This window comes from Vidua macroura, chromosome 3, assembly GCF_024509145.1.
Source record: "Vidua macroura isolate BioBank_ID:100142 chromosome 3, ASM2450914v1, whole genome shotgun sequence".
NCBI classification, from domain to species: Eukaryota; Metazoa; Chordata; class Aves; order Passeriformes; family Viduidae; genus Vidua; species Vidua macroura.
This window is the reverse complement of record NC_071573.1, coordinates 2,505,010-2,529,955: the sequence shown is the minus strand read 5'-3', so window position 1 is coordinate 2,529,955 and position 24,946 is coordinate 2,505,010. Positions and strand designations below refer to the sequence as shown.

General features: G+C 41.4%; 1 protein-coding gene across 1 annotated transcript in view; it reads right to left on the bottom strand.

The window, feature by feature from the left end:
• Positions 1-24,946, bottom strand: part of FSHR (follicle stimulating hormone receptor) — an 81,549-nt gene that overhangs the window by 4,121 nt on the left and 52,482 nt on the right. Inside the window, exons 3-9 of the mRNA XM_053973347.1 lie at positions 24,766-24,840; positions 24,306-24,380; positions 16,641-16,712; positions 14,374-14,451; positions 10,881-10,949; positions 10,698-10,772; positions 5,706-5,891 (exon numbers count right to left, since the gene is read on the bottom strand). Of these exons, the coding sequence (XP_053829322.1) occupies positions 5,706-5,891; positions 10,698-10,772; positions 10,881-10,949; positions 14,374-14,451; positions 16,641-16,712; positions 24,306-24,380; positions 24,766-24,840 (630 nt within the window). The remainder of the gene's footprint in view (positions 1-5,705; positions 5,892-10,697; positions 10,773-10,880; positions 10,950-14,373; positions 14,452-16,640; positions 16,713-24,305; positions 24,381-24,765; positions 24,841-24,946) is intronic.

Genomic DNA, 24,946 nt, shown 5'->3' with positions numbered 1-24,946 from the left:
TTTCCATTAACAGCACAGTTTTTCTGGTTAGCTGATTATATAGATTACCCTGGAGCCTGAAATGAATAATGTGGCTGGTCCCTATTTATAAAATACTGCAAGAACATGTAAGTGACTTGGAAACATCATAAACTGCACAGGAAAGGAAAACCTAATGTTTGCCTAATGCTCACGATGCAGTTATCCACCTGGATAACACACTCTGTAAGAAGTCTCCCTCATTTGAAATGAATCTCTCACCAAAGCTGCCACTGACAAGCATGGGGGAAATGCATGACAATGAACACCAGTGTAAGACCGAGCTTTGAGGAATGAGTCAAGTCAGCTGGGAATGCTCAAATTCCCTTTTTCCTAAACGTTTTGACCATCACCATCTTGTAACTCTGCCAGGGCACAAAACTCCATTTTGTGCTGTTCATTTTTAGTACCTCATATATCGTATTAGCGATTAGCCAGTAACACAAGTAAATAGCACAAATAAATTCATGCAGGATTCCAGATAATCTCTAGAGGACAGATGCCAACAGAAACACAAGGCAAAGGAGACCATTTTGCTTAAAAACTTTTTTAAAATAAATCGATTAGAAATCAAGTCAAGTGAAGCAAAATCAAACCAAACCAGACCAAACCAGACCAAACCAGACCAAACCAAACCAAACCAAACCAAACCAAACCAAACCAAACCAAACCAAACGTTTTAATGGAAACAGATGTTGCTTTTGTTTCTGTCAGAAAGTATTTTTTAAACATTTTAAGATTTTTTTTAGTAACACAAGTAAATACTAGCATTTTTCATAGTTTTGTGTTTGGCTTTATTTTGTAGAGGTTTAGCTCTGTGCCCTTCTCCATGCATAGACCTACAGAAGAAACAAATATTTTGGCTGATGATATAAAGATGGTCAGCTCCAACAAGATCATAAAAATCAAGAAATATCAAATATAAACATGAAATGAATGGCGAATTTTTACAACAGCTCTTTGGCTGCCTTAGAATTTGCCTGTCCCATGAACTTGCATCCACAGTTTTGGATGCAGACCTAATCTGAGTTATGGAATAAAACAGCTGACATTCAGTTGTAAAACCAACCCAGTTCAGCTCTGCCTACATTCAGCTACAACCCAGACTGCAGTTTAGGTGTGTAATTTCTAGGACAGGACCCCAGCTTATTTTCCACCCTGACTCTGAGTACAGCTGAGAGAAGAACTCTCTAGGCAAGTAAAGTTAAAATTTTGAACAACTGGTAGCAGCCTAAAAGGGAGAATTCTTCTTTGTAACCTAATTTTACCTTTTGACTTTCTGCACTCACTACATCTTCTGAAAATTGAGTTTAAAGGGTCTGCAAGAAAGGAAAACTAATGAAGGTCCAGCATTGGAAGGTGAGGGACATTTCCTATGAGATTCTGAACATCCTCTACTATTATCAATATTTTTTATCTTACCTGTCAACTGAGTCAGAAAACTGATTTTCTGTGAGGTCAAATATTCACTATGAAGGTCACAGTAGCAATAACAAGGCATTACATTTTGCTCTCCTGTGTTCTACTCGCATAAGGATGAGTGAAGAGTCCAGAGTATTGATCAATATATCAACAGTTCTCTGGCTGAAAGGGAATATGGGCTTCCTAGAAGCAATAACAGGAGAGAAAGTCCCTCATTTTTTAGTGCAACAGGCACCTGGGGGCACTGAAAGCTACAGCAATTGGTGGTTCTTTGAAAATGAGCTGAAGGAAATGTTTGTAGCCAATCATTTCTCAGCATGAGGTAAAAATAAACTTTTTTCTAAAATCTTGGAAGCACTGCCTGGACCTAAATATATACCCAGGCAAGAGTGATTCGTAAGGACAATTAACTATTTCTGATTATCACAGTCCATTAATTCTTGCCTTATTTTTACAGCCGGTGTCTCCAATAAAAGCAGGATCCCAAGGAGTAAGGTGTTTGCTCCAAGGAATGGTAACGGGGAGTGTCCTTCTGGTTCTCTGCATTGGGGGCAGGCAAGATGAAACTCCCAAGGGGAGGAAGAGCCATCCTCTGATACTGACTCTCTGTCATATCTTTGCCCTGTGTTTCTCACCCTTTGGGCTGTGCAGTGCACTCAGAGCAACAAGTTAAAGCATTATTTCCCAAGGGATGTCTGGGTCCTTGCTTCCTGTTGCGACCGTGGGTGTCATTATACAGTTAATTCATTCCCTCTCTTTGTAAACTTTTCTTACTGTTTAACATTATTTTGCTCAAGTAAACTAGAAAAACAAACTGCAGAAAGGGCAGCTCAGAGAGCAAAATTGAAATTGGCAGAGTGCTCTGACAAAAATAAACAAAAATTACTACCTTTGTACAAGTTGTTATTTAAGTTGTTATTTTATGTGCCTCATCTGGATCTGGTGGCAGCAGGATCGTGTGTGCTGAGAAACGTGCTCAGCAGAATAAGCACTCTTGACCTGTGTTCTGTGATAAGTCCTATCTCAAGCCAATCATCCTCATCAAAACTCACTGAGTGAGTTGTGAGCAACTGAAAGTATGTTCTTGTGAGATGAGGCCCAAACACCAGTCCTGATGCTGCCACATTTTTTCAAAAAGTAGGATTTCAAGTGACAGCTCCTCCAAAGAATAACTATCAAGTGTAAGGACAGAGTCATATCAATGCCATTCTTTTGGGCAGAAGTGATCTTTATGTCAAAGACAGCCAAAATCTTGCTGAAGTTTGTAATGGTCTATGTCAAGTTGAGGGTTTTAACATCCGGCCTCTGCCCTATCCATACTTCAAGGATATTATTTTCCAGTCACAGAAAAATGTGAGGGGAGTTCAACACACTGTACTAGACTTGTCTTAAGAATGCAGCTTACCTTTTCTTAGGCCAGCACCACATTATTCAAATTACAGATCAATATTTAGCATGAAATCCTTATTGGAATGAGAAAAAAAACATCAAAACTGTCTGGTGTTTTAATGTGTTTCTCAGACTGGCGGAGCTGTGCTTGATGTGGCATCTTCCAAAATTTAGAAAGTAATGCTGGTGTAACAGATTTCAGCTTTCCATTATCACAACAGCACCTGTTTGCTGCTGTAGACAGTTTTTAGAGAAGTGATTGAGCATGATCCACTACGGTAACTTATTTTATCTAGGGATTTGAATGCTGCCAAAGTCTCAAAAACAGGAAATCAAACATGAACAGGCAGCCAGAGAGAGGCCGCACATCCCTGCCTTAATTCCTTCCCAGAGTTCTCATGTAAACACCAGCTGCTGCTGTGATCCTTAGAAATGCACTTCTGGGGGTGATGAGGCATCCTTTTTATACTCCCTGGGCTACCTGGAAGTATTTGGCGAGCCAAGTGGCCACAAGGAATGACTGTCTCCTGTGAAGGTGCAGGACAAGCCTGGACACACCAGGGTTCCCACCACCACAAGCAATGCCTGCTGCTCTGAGCCAAGCACAGCTCTCACCAAAGGAATATTACACTTTGTGTGATCAAGCACTATGCAAACTATTAATAACTTCTAAACAGCCCGAGCAGCCTTCAGTGCACACGCAGCTTGTGCCAGCTGTCGTGAAAACTGCTTTGAAATGAAAGAGGGTGTAGCTACTGTATGTGTGACTAATCTCTGCTGAAGTGTATGGTAATACTTTCAGTCTTCAAACCAAACACATGCATCCACTTTCTCTCTTTAATCTGGAGAGAGGATCTCAGTTTCACACCAATTTCAGTACAAGAGACATGACTGCATGAAAGAAACGACAATTTTTAATTATGTTAAAAAGAAGCTGACAGGACGGTTCACCTAAATAATAGGTTCTCATAATTTTGCATTTATGCCTAATGCTTGGTAGAAGATACACATGGTAACTATTAAAGGCATAGGTAAATACGTTCAGTTTTGTTCTGTTGACCAGGGAGGTGCAGTTGTGACCAGACTTGCTCCAGAAGCAGCCCCACCACGGCATGGTGTTCCAGCCCAGCCTCCAACATCCACACTGGGGGGCTATGTGAGCTCTTCACAGGTTTCTTGGCCTTTCTTTGCAAAATTACACTTACCCAGGCTGTGGAAAAGGCTGTGTTATGTTCTCCTTGCCTTTTTGCTAGCCAGGGAAAGGCTTCCAAAAGTGGGGCTGTACTAAGGGGGAAGTGAGTGCTGTGGACTTCAATTCCGTGTAGTGAGTGTGTGGCATGGAAGATTTTCAAAGCCCAAGTGAGGGGACTAGATACTGAGAGCTTACCACGGGGTCAGGACTATTTCCTCCTGTAGCTTCCCTTCAATAGCAATGCTTACTTTGTTCTTGAAAAGTCCAGTTGCCTAATTTAAGGGGTGGATTCTGGGATTTGGGTCCTGATTAGGCCCAAGCAGCCTGGAAGACAAATACCTTCAAAAATATGAATCACAGTGCTATCAGTGTTCCTTTGCAGATCCAGAACTACACATGCTTTCACTGGACTCATTGGAAAATAACACTTTGCCACCAGTTCTGGAAGGACTGGACCCATTTCTGCCTAGAAGGCACCGGGCACTGTGTCTACATAAGACTGCACAAGTGTGTGAAAACGTTGCCTGCTGATCAACTGTTCTAGTGAACACTTAGCATTTTGGATCAAAAATTTCTGTCATCACTACAGTCTCCACCATCACACTTGCACTCTTTACACAGTTTTGAAAACACATGTAGATGATATTTATTAGCTATCAGCAAACTCTGTTGCCTTCCCTGGTCTGGTGACAATACAATGCTAAAAGTAAAACAAAGGGCTATTAAAGGTAGTAAAATAGAAGCTACTAACAGTTTATGCTTTCTCTGTGTGGTTTTACTTTTCTTTGAAGTTTTTTGCCACTTCTGAAAATGATGTCTTGAATTGTAACAATGGTTCATTTTTTTTTTTTTCTGCCATAAGTACAAGCCTTTCAGGAAATCCAGTAGAGGAAGAATTTCAAACAATACCAAGGGTTTTCATAGGTACCAGTTCCTCATGCTTTCCTGTGGCACAGATTCAGGAGGTTCATCAACTACTAAACGTGAACATTTCAAAACTGTATGACTGAGGTGGAAATACTCAATGAGAATCACTGATACCTAAAGCCTCGCTGCAACCTGCCAATGGAAAATTAAAAACAGCATGGAAAATTGCCTTTGGAGTCTAAAAAGGCACCTTAGCCTCCCACCCTGCTCTGTTGATTTGTGTGAAAAGGATCTGCTCAGAAAACATGTCCCAAAATGCTGTGAATATGGGCTCAACAGATAATGTATCTGTGATGCTTGGCTGGGCAGTGCTCCAGCACCAACGAGGCTTTCTGAAAGAAGAGTTTGGGATCACTCAGTGGTCCTGTTGCCCTCCTGGACTGATGAACAAGTATTGACCAGCTTCTCTGCAAACACAGCCTTCCCTCCAGTTACCTTCTGAAAAAGTTATCAGAAGTTTTCTGTTTAATGTCTTCGTTGTGGCTCCAGGCTGGTCCCAGAGAAAGATGGATTTATGAGAGGTGAGTTGTGTCTGGGGAAAGTGCTGATGCTATCAAAATTCAATAATTCCCTGCAATGGAGAGGCAGTGCACTGTGTAGCATGCATGAACCTGTATGCATTGTGTATTAATTTATTTCCATCCATTTACTTACCTGCACTGAAGAGACCTTTTCTATCCACATTTTGAGGAATTTTATTTAATTCACTATCAACTGCTGAAAAGCACCAAAAAGAAAAACAAATTAAACCACTTACTTTTGTCTTTTCCAGTTTGTAAATGCACAGCAATGGCTAGGATACGTGAATTTTGCCTCAATCAAAGATCTAAATTTGCTTAAGTCAGGAAGCTTTTTTAAATTGTATGTAGACCTTGCTCTTAGCTTCTTAATGAGTTCTAATCCATGACTTGGCAGGAAACTGATTTTCGTGCTGGAAATATCCCTTTAAGAAAACATATGAAAATCTTGGTAAAAAGCAAATTTAATTCTGCTTAACAACGGATATGTGTTTTAGACTGTCCTACTCATTCTCAGAGTAGTGACTGGAAACAGATCAGCTGGAAATCTACACTGAAAAGGTGATCCAGTGCTAATTTGGGCGTTCCTCCAGCAAACTGAGCTAATATCCATTGCAAACAACAATCAAGTGATGTTAGTCTGTAAGAGCAAAAGAAAAACATCCCATAATGTCCTGGATAAAAATTAGCATACATATAAACTATTACTGCAATATGATGCTGGGTTTAGTAAATACCCAGAAACTGCAGCAATCATCCCATAATACTGTTAAAGCACAAAAAAAAAAAAAAAAAAAAGGTGATGAAATCAAAATAGAAGTTTGCTATAAGAACATCACATCATGGGAAGGCTGCTGTGGAAAAAGCAATAAACACAAAGAGAGAAGCCCACATGTGGGTACAGGTTGGGGATATCAGATTTTGTACTCATTAGGAATAAAGCCATTAAAGAGAGACAGGGGTGGCATTGTTCAGGCTGTTAGGAACAAAAAAAATCCCAACAAAACCTTCTTGGAGGTTTAGAAAACAAATACAGCACAGACTGAAGCAAAGAAAGGGGCATGACTGCAGGAGGTTGGGAGAGATGTGTTGATGTGAAGGCAATTCCTGTGGGACAGGCTCTGAGAGGCAGTGATGGAATCTGCAGCCATGAATGAACTAAAGAGAGCATTAGAGGGGTCTTTAAAAGGAAACATGTCCTGCATACACTTAAATCTTGACATGTGCCATGCAAGGGAAGAAGGACCAAGGGTGCTCCATCTCCAGGCTAAGAGATACTTGGAAATCCATCCCCATAGCTCCAGACTGTAACAGCTGGGGCAAAACACCTCAGCATTTCCTTTACTGGGACACAAACCATGTCCCTCAGATCATGACAGCCTGAGATCAGCTCCTTTCTCTGAAGAGCAAAACTGCACAAAATCACCCTTCCTCCTTTAAATCCTCTCACAGCCTGAGACTGGTCCAGGATGCAGTGTTTGCTGAGGCTGCTCTGCTCTTTATTCTCCAGGAGAAGAAAAGATTTCTCCCTAATCAAGGAATTGGATTGACAATATTTTTTTGCAGTTTTCTCCATGTCCCCTCAAAGGTACAGTTTCCAATTCATCTTTGACAGTGTGATGTCAAGCCATTTTATTTGATCTCTATCACCCAACATGCACAAATTGTTTTTATTACTGCATTAATACAGGAGACTGGTGCCATGTGAGGGGGAGACCAGGTTTCAGCAGCATGTAATAAAGTTTAGACAGTTGCTATGTACCACACACACATTTGTACCTCTGTTCTCTGGTCTAGAAAGCAAAATTAATACCAGGAAAGGGCTCTGCTTGAGTGCCAGCCAAGCCTGAGAAGTTCACGGGCAGATGATAAAGCAGTTTGTAAAATTGGTGAAGATGATCTTTGTGTCCATGCTGTGCCCACAGCTGAGGCTTTACATCCAGGCTCTGGAGGAACGTGCCACCTTCAACAACTGGACAATGGGCTGTGGCAGCAGAGGAGCAAACACAAGCTCCACTCTGCTGCCCCAGCCTGGGACCGTGACTTTTACTGGAAGGCAGACTGGTGTGGTCTAAAGTGCTGTGAACTTCTGCAGGGCAGGCTGAGAGAAGCCACACCTCTCACAGAAGAGGTCCTGAGGTCCTGGGCCTGTTTCTACAGGAGCTAAACCTGGCAGCTGATGAGAAATTTTAGGCTATCGATTTCTACCTTGGACGCTTGAAGAGGTAATTAGGCTGCAATGAGCAGCCTCAATTCTCACTCGTGCTGACTACTGCCCTCGGTGCTCTGCCTAATGAAAACTCTCACCCAGAGTATGTGCTCGTGAGTCAAAAACCAAACAGCAGCTTTCTGCTTAAATCCACAGACAGCATCACTCATGGCATCGTTCAGAGGATGTGTAACTTCATAGTTCTGAACAAGAGCACTGAAAAAAAAAAAATGTTTTCTTTGGCTTGGTAGCTAAAAAGCATTACTGCGTCCAAACTGGTTTTACACTGTGTGGAAATAAATATGAATAGGAATGGGAATAGCACTTAAAAATATCTAAAAGTTTTCTGAATCTTTCATCATCTCTAAATAGTTTCAAAGATATTAAATAGCTTTTCCACAGATTTTTTTTTTTCTTCTTATTTAAGAAACTTTTCTTTTTATGCTCATATCACACATAAACAGAAGCAAGTTAGGGAAAGTGCTTTGCATACCCCTGTGGGGGTTTTTTCAGTATGTCTCTGAGGGATAGCTATGGATACACCACTGACAAGCCCTGAAAAGCAAACAGAGACATTGTGCAGGTGGTTTAGTAAATTACTGCACTGAGTTACCACACACACACACCTCAGCGCAGAGCTTCTTTGGGATGCTGTTCTCTAGTTAGAGCCTTGATAAATTAAACAAGCCTGATGAACAAGATTATAAAGTGGCAGTAGGAAATCAAACCAGAAGGCATCAGCAATTGAAATATATGTTCTTGTGTTATTGTTGCTTGGCTCTGAGTCATCAGCCTTGACAGCAGCAGGTACAGGAACAGCAAAATGAAAAACCTTCTCTTCCAATCACTTCCCTTTCCCACTGGGAGTCTCTGTTGGATTAGCAGAAGTACTGACCAGCTGATGAGGCCTGAAAGACACCTACAGAAATGGCAAAAAATAGCTCCTGGAGCAGAAATCAGAGCAGGATAGGCAGACTGGGGAGAACAATTTTCTTTGTGCTTGTATCTAAACTGATCTCTTCAGGGGCTCAGCTGTGGAGCTGGGGATCTACTGGAGCTCTCCTGCAGCCTCCATATGTGGGATTACCAATGAAGAGAAATTGCAAGGGTGGGATGGGCCACAGCCACGCCTCGCCCTGCATCGATCCAGGATGCAGCCAGAGAACTGAGGACACCAGCAAAGGCTGGTGCAAGCCACTGCAGCTCTGAGAGGAGCAGCAGACAATTAAATGAAACACTGCAGCTGAAAATTGAAGCTATGAAACTCCAGGCTGGAGACAGAGTGTATATCTGTATAGAAGGAATATGTACAGGTGTGGGATTTATTAGCTATTTGATTTACTGGCCTACTGTCAATGCCAAAATCCTTTAACTCAAAATTTGATGTCTTTCCCAAAGAGAGATTCTAATTCAGCCAAGAGCTGTAAGTCTGAGAGAGGAATTAATTTGTGAAACTCTGTAGCCTGCACAAGGCCTATGGTTGGTGCTGTCTATTTGTGTTTGTGTTTCTTTCACATTACTTTAATATGATGAATTATAAAATAGAAGTTGGCATTAATTGACTCCTTAACAGTAGTTCAGGAAGATCAAGAGTTAAATCACCTTGATATTCATTCTATTAGAACACTGCAGTCTGCAACATGGATTTGATTGCAGCAACAGCAAAAATAAGATTTGTCCCAGCAAAGATATGATTATGGGTCAATCATTTCCACAAGTGAAAGCACATCCCTGGTGATGGATGAGTAAGAAGGCTCTTCTTCCATGATCTCATCCAGGATAAAAAGGTAATTTCCCATCCACGGAATAGTGGATGTATTGGTAATGAAACAGAAAACTTTTTATACAAATAAATCAGTGTTAGAAATTGAACTATCAAATGAATCTCAACTACAGGCAAATCAATTTGATAAACCTCCAGAATATGATTGTATCGAGTACAGCTTGCAAAGAAAATGCACTTACTTTTTGCTACAGGAAACAATGATTTCTCAAAGAAACACCTATGACATTACTGATTCAAAGATGCTCCAGTGTCAGTCTTTTCCAAAAGAAAAAAAGATGCTTTGAGGAAACAATGGAAGTGGAGCAGAATGCAGTAAGCCCAGCTCTTTATATCACAGGTGCACTGAGAATCACACAGTGGAAAATGAGGCCTTCAGAAGAGCTCTGGACTCAACTCAAGGTTAATCAGACATGTTTTCTCCCTCCTTTTCAGATTTGTAACCACTCTAGCATCTGTGCAAAATCTTCCAGTAGCTCCAATGACCCCTCTCTTTTGTTCGGGGTGACTTTTAACCCTCTCTGGACTGCCAGGGTAGATGCAAAGACAGAAAGGTTCCAATGAATCAGTGAGATGAAAAAAAGAACCTCATATCTCTCTTGCAGCCCTCACATGTGGTGGCTTGTGCTCGGAAACACAGGCAGCTGTGCAAACTCAGACATTTTTGGAGCCTATGGCAAACTGTGGCTTGAGGTAATGGTGGCTGAGCCTCCTACTGCTGAATTTTCCACTGCTGAGTTCTCGATTCCCAGTTCATCACCCACCAAGGAAATCCTGCTGTAACTGTGTGGGATGTATCTCATACCTATCCCCATCCCAGGGCAGGAATTTTGCTTCAGAATTAAGCTGCACAGATGCAGGGGCAGATCTTCAGTGGCAAGTAATTCAGATTTCAGCACTAAGAACCATTCACCCAGTCTTGATTTTGCTCAAACAGAAAACCAAAAGCATTTTTTTTAGCGGAATAAACAAAGCAGGATGACTCCTCTCTTGCACAGTTCAATAAACTGTGGAGAGGAGCCTGGATTTAAATCTCTGACCCTTAATACTTGTAAAAACTTGAGGACAAAGTGAAAATAAAGCTCTAGACTGAAATTTCAGTTATGGCTTCCTTTTTTTTAAAATTCAGAACTAGACCTCTGGTCTTGACCTCCAAGGTTTGCAAGATGTTGAAATCCAGACTGGCATCCTTTCCTAAGGAGTCAGTAATGAGAAAAATGTTATCCAGCTACTACTTACAAAACAATGGGTCCATTGGCTCCCTGGAAGACCTCATTTGGTAATTTTTCTAGGTTGTGATTATCACTTAGATTTCTGAAAAACACAATATTTTATGCTGAAGCAATCTGATATATAAAAAAAAATATATTGCAGAAGTTACTATCTTCATTTTTCAGAATTGCAAACAACAGAAATAGTTACAGCTCATCCAGGTATGTTCCATTAAATGCATGATCCTCAATATCCTGAATTCCATTTTTATTGAGCCATCTGCAATAGAGAAAAGGAAAAGAGAGTCGTGTTCTTATTTACGCTTCATGACTAAAATGTATGCAGTTCAAAACAGGGAATCTCAACCAAATAAAATTGTTAAATGGGCATTGAAGTGGTGAAATTTCTACAAATCCTAGCCTGTAAGACCCCAGTAGCTGGAGGAAGGCTTTGGAGGGGGCAGACATGGATAGGGTGGATGAGTGCTACCATCAGAGATGGCAGCTGGAGTAAATTCCTGAAGCAAGGTCAGAGCTGCTGAAGATGCTGGTGCTGCTCATGGCTCTACTGGGAAGGTAGCAGAGGAGCCAGGGAGACCAGAACATTTCCTGTTGGCGCCGTCAGTGCCACTCAGATTTACTTTTAGCAAGATGCTTTTGAAACGCTGGGCCACGGCTTCACCTTTGCCAGTTATTAGGGAAAAAAGTCTGCTGCGTGCCAGGGGCTGACATCCACAGCCAGGCAGGTGGAGGAGGGGGGGCTGACGGTCACTGAGCCAGGCAGGAGGGCAGGAGGGGGCAGCCAAACTGCCCAGAAAGCAGGTGATTCCTCCTACACTGCTGCCTTGACAAATTACACTCCCTGCCTGCTCTGCTGCCCAGTCCTGCCTCCCCAGGCTCCTTTCCCCAGGAGGAGGCCACAGGTAGCGAGCCTGGCAATTGGAGCTCCTGGGGCTCTCTGCCAAGATTTTACTCTGGTGCATTACCTAATTAACGTTTAACGACCTTCCTTCTGTCCCTTCTCGGCGCTAAAAATTTACATTTAGGTCACTTATATTTATCATCTTTACGGCGCAATCTTTCATCTCGCCTTAAACGTCACTTTGCAGCTCACGCCCTCTCTGACAGGCCACGGCAGGTCTGATTGATGGCAGAAATGGCCTGATTTAATTAAACTGTCAGCAAACCTGGACTCTTTTCTAATTCACTTTGAGAGCTGAGCATACATGTGACCCACTTATCGGAGGTCTGAGGTGGTGAGCTAAGGTCAGCGTGGAAATCAGTCGTGGGTCTGGCTGAAAGGATTGCTCCTTTGACCGTGACAGGCAGATGCACATGGCTCTGTGTCTATAATGTCTGTCAGGCTGGATCAGAACTGTCACCGTCCCCTTCACTTGCCAGCACTATTAGACATGAGTGAGCAGGCACGGAGGAGAGACAGGTCCCTGCTTACATTTGAAACATTTGTTATATTACATTGATCTTATGAATTTGTAGCTGCCAGGCTGATAGATACGTTTTTAATCACACTATTAGCACTTACTGCATTCTCTCACTGAACACGATGCTAATGCAATGAGATACTGAGGTTGTAAAACAGTCACTGTAGCCACACAGTGTGGACTATATGGTCCTGTCACCTGGCTAATGGCATCTGAGTAGTAAAGAGAGCAAAAAAAAAATTACCCAAATCCCGAGACCTCATTATAGTACACATAGATGAATTCCTGTTGAAGCAAATTCCCTCCTCATTTCAGCCACCATCCTTACTGACTCCAGTAAGTCATGCATTAGCAAGGTGACAATGAAGGCAGAGATCAGAGCTTGGACATGGAGGCTTTTCCTTATCACTTCATGGCTAGAGCAGATTTTTAAAACTCTAAAATTCACCCAGTGCAAGAGGTCACTGTCCCTGAGATACCATTTGCACCCTATTTCAGGACTGGAAAAATCTTAGAGCCTAAGTTGCATGCAAGGTGGATTTCTTCCATAAATTTCTAGCACTTCATTTCCAAATGTCTCCTCAGTTCCCCCACCTGTGCTGATCCCATGCATAGTGTAAGATCAAATCCAAATTACTGGTGGAAATATGCTTGAAGCCTTCCACAGCTAAGCCTGTTAAAATGGTTTCTCCCTAGAATGTGGGGGTTCAGTGGGTCCTGAGTTATTTTAATAATCTTGATATGCCTGCTTTAGCTAAAGGACGTTGCTGTGACTCTGTTGAGTTGCTGGGACTTCAGTTTTGTATAGAAAAATGGCAAATTTGTGGCTAAAATGAACAAAGTTCACCAAAGCCTAATCAGGGACTCTCAAAGGGTGCATGCAGGGCCTCTGTCCCAAATTGCTCTAAGGAGAACTAGAGTAAGGTCAGGACATTGTCTGACCAGGGTGCTGGAGGCCAGGTCAGCTCACATGGCTCTTGCTGCTCCTGCACACACTGGTGGGTGTGGGGAGTCTGTGACAATCACAGAATCATAGAAAATTTGGGCTGGAAGGGACCTTAAAGATCACCTAGTTCCAAACCCCCTGCCATGGACAGCAACAACTTCCACTAGACCAGCCTGCACAAGGCTCCATCCAACCTGGCCTTTTGCACTTCCAGGGATGGGGCATCTACGTCTTCTCTGGGCAACCTGTTCTTCTGCCTTACCCCCTCACAGTAAAGAATTTCTTCCTGATAATAAGCAATGAAACATTTTGGGAGAGAGGGGGAAGCCAACTTCAAGCAGCTCAAGTGCCACAGAGAGATCAAAACACAGCAAAACTCTGGGGTATTAATCTTACCCTGCAGTGGTATTATGAAAACAGACATAGTATTTGTTGTGCAGTGCTTTGGAATTACATACTTGAGAAAAGTCTGTGTGTGTATGTGTGTGTGTGTGTGTGTGTTTAAAACTTCAGAACTTGAAGTATAGAGAGGTTGTGCATAACTGACAGGGAAAAGGGAGAGATAAAGCTAAATGACTTGTTACTGGCCTCTCTTCAGTATTGATGGTCTGACCTTGCTCCCCCCAGGATCGACATGAGCTCAGTCGATTCAAACCTGGCTTTTCTCTCTCAGTGTGCCAGGTAAACCACATGGTAGGAATTTTTTCCAATCTGGACACTGGCTAAGTGAAAGGAAGGCAGCTTGTTAGCAAGCAAACAGTATGTTTTGATACACAGAGAGAAAGGATCAAAGAAGCCAGCTAGTTCATTAAAATACATGACTGTTCAAATCAAATGTAGAGCCATCTAACCGTGCAGCTCCAAACTCCACCTGTACCAACGCATTAACATCCTGTACAAATAAACCACATTTCCACAACATCTTCATTCATTCTGCCCAGCTAATAAACGCCTTTGAGTGATGTGTCTGACTGTAAATATTTAGGAGTCGTGCCGTCCTTTTGAACACAATTTGTATCACAGGGAATGTAGCTGTAAGTGTTTAACCTTGGCATTGGTAATTAATAAATTCGCTCTCTGATGTGCTTCTAAAATAAAGAGCAGGACTAGAACACAACATAAAAAACCCCAAAAGCATTAATTTGTTTCATGGCAGGGAAAGAGAATACAGAGATCTCAGGGGCGAGGAGAAATGTAAAATCTCAAACTGAATTTGGAAGTGTAGGAAAAAGTGCCCAACTCCTGCTATCCTTGACCCTGTTCTGGAAAAGAAATGAGCTAACAAGGAGAATAATGAGTTTGCTATGTCTACTCACAGAATCACACTTTCAGAACTCAGGCCCATGAATGAATTCCTTTCAATTCTACGTATATTGATATTGTCTTGAATATCTCTGAAAAATAAAATACAATAGAAACTACACCTTTTTGTACTTCTACAAGCCTTTCAATACAATATGTTGCTTCAAACACAGTATTTTTCCTTTATATTTAATCTGGGGAAGTACTACAGACAGAGGGTAATAACCAAAGTTTCCAAGACACTTTTTTTTTTCCCGCAGAGCACAAACCTTCCTGATAAAAAAAGGCTGGAGCAAAACATTTCCAACACCCCCATACTTTCCTCCCAAATAGGCTGAAGACATTAAAATGCATATAAGCTCAGCTCTATAAGCCTGAGGTGGATGAAATAGCTCCTCCAGCAAACATACTCCCCAGAAAATGCAATCGGAGGGGCTGCGAGGCCATCCCTTCCTGCAGCCTCCCCACCAGGAGGAGGAAAGCCATTAGCCTTTTTGGCCTGATCCAGCAGGGTACCCACCAGCCCATGAATCATTCCCCAGCTGATGTCAACAGGGTTGCTTATAAGCTTTGTATGTGCTTAAGAACTTAAATGCAGGACCCCTGTCAGTGCAATTTGTTGAATGGACAAATAAGAATTTCTGTCTTTTCTCAGTTGTGACTGATTAAAAAAAAAAAAAAAAAAAAAAAAAAAAAAAAAAAAAAAAGGGAACGTTCTGTTGTTGGCGCAGTATAGGCCTCAGAGAAGTTAAATAGTGTTACTCATAATTTAGACTCGGGATATTGCTGTTTCCATGCTGTTTCTGTTGCAAAGCAGGGAGCAGAATTAATTATCTGCAAAGCTTGAAATTGAGTGCAGTTCCAAAATTGTCTCAGGCCGACAGCTCCACAGAGCCACAACTCTGCACAGAGTGACACTTACACAGAGGCCTCATTCAGCAAACTGAGGGGCAGGAACAGGGAGGGAACACAGCACCCATGCAAGTGAACTGTACCCCTCTACTAAAGCTCTGCCCTTTATAAATTTCAAGTCCTGTCTTTGGGACTTAAATCCACTTAAGCCAAGTGGAATTCTCTTATTGACCACAGAGGGTCCAAGGTTTGAACCGAGGTCTAGTTTGGGACTCCATCAGTATCAAGGTCTATTTATTCTTACAGGGAAGTGAGGACTTGCACCTAAAAAATTAAAAGCTCTTGCTGGTACAGGATGCAGTAATTCCTGTCTAGTTAAGACTGATGACAAACACAAAGGTGTACAGGTGGAAGTTCCTGTAATGCCATAGCTGTTGCATTTCCTCGATGGTTTTGAGGAGCAATGAACTGAAGTTCCCAAATGTATTCCTGAAATGGATTTCTTATCTTATATGTCTGCATACTATATTCAGTCAACCCTCTCTATGTTTTATATGCATTTTTATTGATATTAATGACTCTTACTAAGATAGCCATTAATAATTGCAGGATTAATGTTTGTGCAGGTTGAAATCTTCTAATCAAAGATCTGAAGATGCAGAACTTTGTATGTGAATTAACAATAAATAATCTTCTCCAGAAGAATGTTTTCAGTTGTACTAAGAACTGATTGAGAAATGTATGTCAAAATATTTTTCAGTGAAAAAGAAACCAAGCTTTTCTGATATGCATTTTTTCTGCAGAAGAAGAAGTGCTTTGGGAAATTAAAAGTCTGTTTTCACACAAAATTTTGCGCAAATATTTTTTTACCTCATTGGCACTGGAGTTTTCCTTAGTAAAAAAATTTCATTTTCTGGACAGTGTTACTGACAGGGGAAAACAGAAAAGGGTGTGGTAGATAATTCCCTGAGTCTGGGGTTTGGTGTGGTTTGTTGTTGTTGTTGTTATTTTTCTTTTCTTGGTGACGTGGCCACTTCTGATGGAACTCAGCCTGAGATCAGTGACTCTTCCCATGCTGGTCAGAAAATTTTCACCAGGTAACAACAAAGTTCCACTGCCACCATCCTGGTTTGGATTTCTACTTCTGAAAGAGGAGTTAAAGGCTGTTGTCTGTCCCTGGGTTACCCAGAAACGTTCTCACACTGCAGTTAAAGGGAGAGTGGTCTGTAAAGTTCCAGTGCTTTGTAGAAGGGAGACCTGGAGAGAACTGAGACCTTCTGACCATCAATGCCTGCAAAATCGCTATCAACACGCCACTGTGGAGCTAGTAAATGAACACATGGGGAATCGGGTCTTGAAAGGCTTTGCTGGAGCAGAAGAACACTCAAAGACAGCTTTCAAAACATGAAAAGCAAACATTCAAACTTACATCAAAACCTTCTGGAAAGAGTGAACCTTGTGGACAGCAGGTAAAAACCGAAGGCCGGTGTTTGATATTAACCTAAGGGGAAGAGAAGATGAAGATTATTCAGTCTGCTCTTGGAAAGAAGGCGGCAATTAACGAAGAAGAAAGAACATTGGACTTAAAATGGCTGTCACAAAAGGCAGAGTTTAGCCACAAAAGTGGGGTTTCCCAGTAGGAAACTTGACATTGAAAAGGTTCTTGTCTAAAGTACAAGCTGAATTCTGCCAACAGAGGTAAAGGGAGAAAACCTACCTTGGATGATAACACAGTCCCTCCTGATGATCTCAGTAAATTGTCCATAGTAATTTCCTAACAATATTCTAAGAAATCAACTGCACTGACACGGGGTAATTATTTTCGTGGTAGCTGTTTTAAGACAAAAGTATTAACCCACCACAATTTTAACCTTCTGCTACAGCAGAGGACACATTAATTCCAGGGGAAATTAAGTGATGAAATTAGGAGAGAATTAAGACATTTTACTCGCCAGCACCTTTGATACTGAGGAGCCAAAACCACGGGAACATTTCATCAGTTTGTGCAGCTGGAAATGGACCCAAGCCTCTGTCCTTAGATACCTCCACCCTCCCACTGCACTGTCCATCACTGACCTCTGCCCTGTGGCTCCTGTCTGTGAAACACCACCCCAGAACTGCTGGCCCTGAAGGAAAACCCTGTGCTCACAGCCAGGGAGGTCACAGGTATCCACAGAGATGGACCACATCTAGTTTAGTCAAATTTTATTATCCAGAGGATAACAGGACAGGGAAAACATGATGCTGCCATGCAGTAGGGGATGACTGGTGGCTGCTGATGGCTGGAAGGAGGGCTGAGTGCTGGAGGGAGGAGCTGGACTGGACTGGCCTCTGAACATTTGGGATCTTTTTCCAGACACCAAAAAAGTCTCATGTTTGCCCCACCACACAAAGAGAAATTTTGGATTCTCGAAAGTTTGATCATATCTTTGCGTTTTTAATATATGAGATGGTAAAGAAGGTGACCTTTCACTGAGAATATTGGTTTCTTAAGGAACACAGGATATGTAAAGTTGTTTTGGTTTTTTTTTTTTTTATCCTGGCACTTAGAACAATATTCTTTCATTATTAGATGTGATTTTTTTTCTTTTATTTATTTTTTTTTAAACAGAATTATTCCTGAATAGCTGAATTGTGATCAAAGGACTGGTTGAGGCTGGAAAAAGGTAACATTGTTCATATGATGTTGTTTTATGAACCTAGATTATTTCAGGAGAGTTGCAGTCTTTCAGGTTTCATAATTTGAATTGAAACTGAACGCCTCCATGTGACAACCAAATCCTACATTTGGGAACTCAAGATGACACATAAGTCCATAAAAAAGCCATTCACTTGCATAAATACTGCTCTGAGATCCCTGAGATGGTATCTGGGTATCCTCAGATGCTGAAAAGCCAACTTTGATCTGTCTCATCTTGTAACAGAAAGCAATAGTTCATACGCAGGGAAAAATTAAAGTAGTCTTAGTGAATATTCAAGAAGCCAATTTGGGAAAGTTGCTGAAATGTCCAGACTGTTTCGTCTCAGGATTCAGAGTGGTCTGACATTGCATTAACTTAAAAATAGCAGCTGTCACATGTGACCAAGAAAGCTCCACAAAAATGCCTTTGAAAAACTATTACTTATAGTTAAATAGAAAGCATGGTTAATGAAGCAGGTGGATTATACAAGGTTACTTAAAACACTTCTGCACTTACACTTCGTAAAAGGACTTCATTAAAAAAAAAAAAAAGAGAAGCAATCCTGTAACTCCCCCTTACAATATTTTAAAATACACTCTCTAAATTACTGGAGATGTTCAGGGTTTTAGTGGAAAGCTGCCTTTAATTTTAAATGAGTCATATGCTAAAAATTTGTGCAATCCTCTTTTACATGCCCCTTTTAAACACAAATTATGGCATACATTTCCCTTAGGAGGAAAATGAGGGAGGAGAATGCTGCCAAGTAGTGTGTGGCTACTGCAGGGCAGAGAAGACATAAGGAGCTTTTCTTTCTACAGCCCTTTCCCAAGAAAATCTCAGTCCTCATGGTGCAGCAATGAAAGGTGGCATCTGCTATTCAAACACTGCTCCCAAGGGCAACTTAATCCCAGCATATCAAAATTCCACATTCCATATCAGGGCTTTCACCATACATGTGAGAAAAGACATCTCCAATGCCTTGGGTTAGCTCTGATCTTTCCAGTAACTCCAAAGTGTTCAGGGCTCAATTTTCACTGGTGTCCACTGAGCAGCATGAGATGAAGAGGAAAGCATCTCTGACAAATCATTCCATATTGAAGTAAATCTACAGGTGCTACAAGGCACTGATTGCACAGAGGCACAGGATGGTGATTAGGAGCAGGAGAGGATGTTCTTTTAATTAAATGCAGAAAAAGAACTGAAAAAATATTTAGCTAGGCTGCAGCCTAGATCTTCCCTCTCTTTTTATTCCACCAGCAAATCTCCAGAGGCCTTTAAGTGGATAATCTTTTTAGAATGTAGATAATCCAATTTACTGAATATCTTTCCTGCAGGACAGCTTTGTCAATATATTTACCACACAATGTATACATCTTTAGTAACCTCACTTTAAACAAGTGTCCTCTTTAATCTGTGTTATAACTGAGTCCCCCCTTGCCATGCATAAACAGCTTGGTGAGAACCCTTTTATTTCAGATGGCTGATGGCTGCTTTCCAAGGTATTAATTGTCTTTCTGAAAAGGCTTACTAGACTCAGCACTTAAGAAAACAGAGCACCACAATCAGCAGAGAAAAAAAAAAAAAAATCTGAAACTAATTCCTGGAAGATTCTGGCTGCTTATCTCCAGATATAGCAACTTGTCTGTTTTTTTTTTGTGCCAAATTGTAGGAGCTATTCTGACAAATCTGGGAACGCAGTTCATCAATTTACTGCAGGTATTTGTTAAATTGCAGACTCAAGGTAGGCAGAGATAAACACAACTTCACTCAGGAAGCATTATCGTTGTGTCCCTTAATCACACTGGTCACTTGATGGTGCTTGTGAGCCTGATTCCAGCGGGACATTCCTCTGATTCAGGTATCCCAGGCTTCTTAAATCTGCAGCCCCCACTCCTGGGGAAAAGGTCTTTAACTGTGAGGCTGCCACACCAAAGGATGGAGTGGAACATCGCTTCTTTTTATTGAAGAGTCCACTCCAAGAAAAGAGGAATTCAGTGGGGTTTGCTGCACCTGCAGCAAATGCAGATTTGTGTTTAGGAAGCACCAGACAGGTACAAGTTGCTGAAAGACTTTGGAGCTGGGCTCTGCTCCTTCTGCAGGCAAAACCCATAGTTTTGGGACCTACGTTTTCCCTCCTCTCCAACAATTCAGCTGTATGCCCTCAAAATTAACCTGAAAGGGGTGTTACATTCAAATCTTTGTATTGTAAGCTGAGATTGCTTAATACAGGACATGGGCATCCCTCAAAAATGAACCAAAGGACATATGAGAAGTAATTTTGGAAAGAAAATGAGTTTGCAAAGCCATCACTACATTATTAAAGAGACTGTGCTGCAGGTCTCCCTAATGAGAGCCAGATAAATAATCTTGTATCCATGAAAAGGTCAGTAAGTTACCATTTTGAAGCAGTCTGTCTCTCTGGCATATACCCAAGCAAACCAATTAGCAATTCTCTTCGCTGCTTCTAAAAGACTGGTGAGGAAGTTAAGGTTGCCTGTTTATAGAAGGTTTAGGCTATTCAGTACTGCGGTTTTTCAGCATTTTCCTCTCCTTTGTGTTTTTTTGCCATTCTGGTAATGATGATGCAGGAGACAAAGGGAGTGACAAAGGGGCTGAGGAAGAAATGTATTTGTCTCCAAGTTGACAGAGATAAAAGCATATTAATATTCAACAGCTGGTGACCATAATGAGCCCATGAAGCCAATGAGGGACTGACAAGGCTAGCTAGAGCTTCTTGTCTGCCCATAAACATGACCTAGTGGCTATAAAACTATTTTTGTAGAAACACAGAGAAAACCTTGCAAACAATGTCTTGCAAAGGCCATTAAATTAATGGGCTGTAGTATCTGGGCTCAATTTTGAACATTGACACTGATTAATTTTTTTTTTCCTCTGTGTTTTCTGAACAAAAACCACCAGTAAATATAATTTTTTTTATGGAAGATTTTTTTTGCACTGTGTTTAAAGAGTTCTGCTACAGCCACAGAACTGTGTAAGGAATCAGAGCATGTGTCCTGTACCCTGCCAGACTGTCCCCATAGACAATGATCCAAGGATGGGCAGGTACCCAAGTCCTTGTGCTTTGAGGTGCTGGTTGCCACTTGGTCTCTCTGTACCTCCTTACACAGTCAGACAGAATCACCTAATCTGTTATGTGACAAGATATTGACAAAACCGTGTGCTATTCCTTCCTAACTTACAGCAATTAATGCGAAAATTAAACACTGATGTGCAGGTTTACAAGTTTCCAGGTTTTACAAGTTTCCAGGTTTTACAAGTTTCCTTTCATGGCCTTAAAATTTTTATCATTTCTGCAATAGCTGTTCCACACAGATGCTTTACCCTTTTATGAATTATTTTAAACTATAGTCCCACATGTTTACAACCTTTTGCTTGTGTATTGTATAAAAAAACGTGAACAACCACCACAAAACCCCCCTAACTGAACTGAAAAACCATCAATCTATTAACCTCCTTCACATCTTAGCTTATATTTTCAGTGTTGCCTCTTCCTTACATGTCACAGGAAGGTGAATATGAGGACTGGGTTACCTTTATCAGATGGTGTTTTACAGCCAGCCTTCCATCAAGGTTTCTGCTTTCTCATTAAATTAACTATCCTACCCTTTTAAACAGCAAAGCTTTCTGCCTATTCAGTTTCCACAGGGGCAAGCACCAGTGAGCGAGGCCAGGGGATGGAGAAAATGGCATCTTTCCTCCAGAAATGCAGGGGAGAACACGAGGGTGTGGCTGCACTTAGAGGGGTGATCTGAGCATGGTGGTACTCAGCATCACATCTGGGTGCAGAAAGTCCCCAGAGAGAGCTTCGTGTCCTGCTCCCAGGCCCTGTGTTGGGAAATGATGTAGCTCCACTGAAGCCAACAACATTGCACAGATTTATACCCCCAGCTCATCTTCCCCAACACTTGTTATTAGAACAAACCCCACAATCATCTGTCCAGAAGCTCCCAGCCACGAAACCTGCACCTTTTGTACTCTCTGCTAAGCTGCCACCATTAAAACCAATTAGTTTTAAATGGACTTCACTGGGGTTTCATTCAGGACTGGGGGGGTTTTACCTCCTAAAATGAAGGCACAGAGTGGGTGCAGCATCAATCCATTAGTGGAGTAAACACCAAAGATGGATTTTATGAATATAAACCAGAGAAAAGCTTGAGAATGAACATGAATTAAGGGGATGTGAATAAACTGGAGGAAATCTTCTAGTTACCAAATCATTAACTTTCTAGAAAAGCCTCTCCTGGAAAATGGAAGAAAGCAGGGAACAGTGAAGAGCATCAGGAATTTCAATAAAGCACTTAATTAATGGGATATATGAAGTGGATCTGGGAAGAAATAGGGTACAGCAGAGCCTCTTCTAGCCCTCCATGCTCACAAGAGAAAAAAACCTTAAAAAAACTTCAAAATGCAGTTTCCTCTGATATCAACTAGCAAGTAAAACTAGCTGAAGAGGACAGGGGAATGGTCAGGTAGACGAGCAAGCCTCTGTATTTTCAACCTGTTGCTTCTATAGGTCATAGGATTGCTGCTGCAGCTGAATTTTTACATAGGTGGAACCTCTGAATGTTTGAGTCAACATGCATGGGAGTGTGGAATGACAAGTGTTCAGAAGAGGCAACATCCACTAGTGCCACGAGAAAAACTTACACTATTTCAGATATTTCAAGTGTGAATTTACCTTCACCTATGATTTCTGTGTCCCATATTTAAATGCTCACTGAAATCAGTGTGTTGTTTAGTGTGTTCACATTTCTTCTTCAATTTCATGTGAGATAAATGTGCTCTCATTCTTTCTACCCAGCTGTACATCTGATAACTGTGCTCCCCATGGCAGCTTGTTCTGGGGATTTTACATGGGATGAACAAATGCTGTGGTTTTGTTCTTAGAGCTACTCAAAGACAGCAGTCACTGCTGGGTGACTCAGGCTTGGAACGGAGGGAAAAAGGCACACGATATCTCCTCATGACAATGCAAACTTAGAGCTTTATTTCCCTACTGTCAGGAGAAAATCTGTGTTCCAGAGTTAAAAGTTTACCAAGCTGCCTGATGAATTTGATAAAGTGGGAATCAGTCAAAATACTGGGAAGAGCGAAAATCCTATTCCAAATCTAGACACATATTCCAGTTCAATGAGGGTGTAAGCTGTAATGGCTTCTGTAGTGCTAAATACACCTTATCTCCTAAAGTCCAAGTCTTAAATCTCAGATCTTAAAGTTAAAATTCAAAGTAATGCCCCCTGGTATTTTTGAGCCCAGAACCTGCCAGATACTAGTGATTTTCAGAGACTTCAAACACTCCTAGGCTTACTGGGAGCTACGTTTATCAGACCACTGACCTGATTTCATACTGTCTTTATGAAATCTCTGACCAGACAATTAAATGTTCCCTTTTAGGTACCGAAATGTAGAAAACATGACCAGGCTTCTTGAATGAGTAAGGAAAACAAGGTTTCTTGTATGAGTAAGGTTTCTTGTGTCACTCAGGAAAATCAGATGGGGTTTATGTGCTCAGGTGGATGGACATATAAAAGTTAAGTTGGCGTCCTGCTCACCAAAGGGCACCATTTGAGCTGTATAAACTGGCACCATTAAAACCAATTAGATGGAGTTCATTGGACTTCACTGGGGTTTTAACGTAGAGGAGAGATTATCACGTTAAAACCATGTGCTAAAAGCTGTGAAAATATATTTGAGTAACCAGCTTACTGTAAGGAGGCATTCAGTTACCACTGAATTTTGATGGCAGCTCCACAGAAGCAGATGTGGCAAGCACAGTGGTGCAAATCACATTCTTGATGAGGCTGGATGAGGAAATAAAGCTGTACATACAGCTGTATTTTGTATACAATTATTTTGTATGTGTACACAGCTATATGTTTGTATTTTGGGGATCTAATCATCTCACATCAGGCATTTATGAAGACCATGGCTATAACACCACATTTGCCAAAGAAAAAAATAATTTGAATGCTTAACATCATGTATGTGACATATAACAGAAGGAAGCACCATAGCCAAGACAGATGAGAATTTTTTTTTTCCCTAAGCTCCCGGCGGGGGGGGGAGCTTCAACCTAAATTTGAAGAGGGGAATTTCAACCTAAATTTGTTTCTACAGCTGTAAGAAAGCTCCAGCTCCTCTTCTTATCACTCATTTTCAACCTGTTGCTTAGAAAGGCTCAAGGAACTTGGTGTGGGGCTCTGTGGAAGCTTTATTTTCAGCTTTTCTGAGGACTGTGCAGGCATGAAGATGTGTCCTGATAATGTGCAGCTGGTAGTGAGGAGAGGGAATCATCCTGTGTTATCACCCAAAGTGCTCAGCACCAGCTGGACAAATCCACAGGTGTGTAATTCAAAGTGACCCTAGGACTTGTAAAGAGCAAAAGATCTTACAAATATCTGAGGCTCGGAAGGCGTTGGAAGGCGTCTTTATCGATGTACACGAGGTTGTTGGCTTTCTCAATTCTTCTGCAAAGAGGAAATGAAACATCAGAGAAAAATATATCAATATATTGATCTTAAAATTGTGTTTGTCCCGTGATGCAGTGGAACAATACGCTGAGATTTTCTTTTTGACACCAGAAGATCTGGATGATTTCAGGGAGCAGCCTGGACAGGCAGACCCCATCACCTTTTGATCCTGGCAGTGATCTGAGGATAAATTTTCGCCTGAGCAGGTAAAGAAAGGGACAGCTAGATAAGAAGATGGAAAAGACAAAGGGAGATTTCAAAAGCTCCTATAATGCTACAAATTCTTCAGTGCTTACCTGAACCAAACTGCAAAACCTTTGATACTTGCCTATAATGAATCTTTATAATTGTCTCCTTTGCATTTAGATTGCTCATTACTTACATTTCATGTAGTTTGGGAAGGTTGGAAAACACATTTGCTTCTATGACCTCCAAGGCATCATTCTGTGAGATCTCTCTGAAAAATAATTTAGAAGTCAAGATATTTCAAGTCATGGTGAAGCAGAAAATGGAGAAGCGAAAAATTCACAAGGCACTTCTCAGATTACTGATGGGTTTTAAAA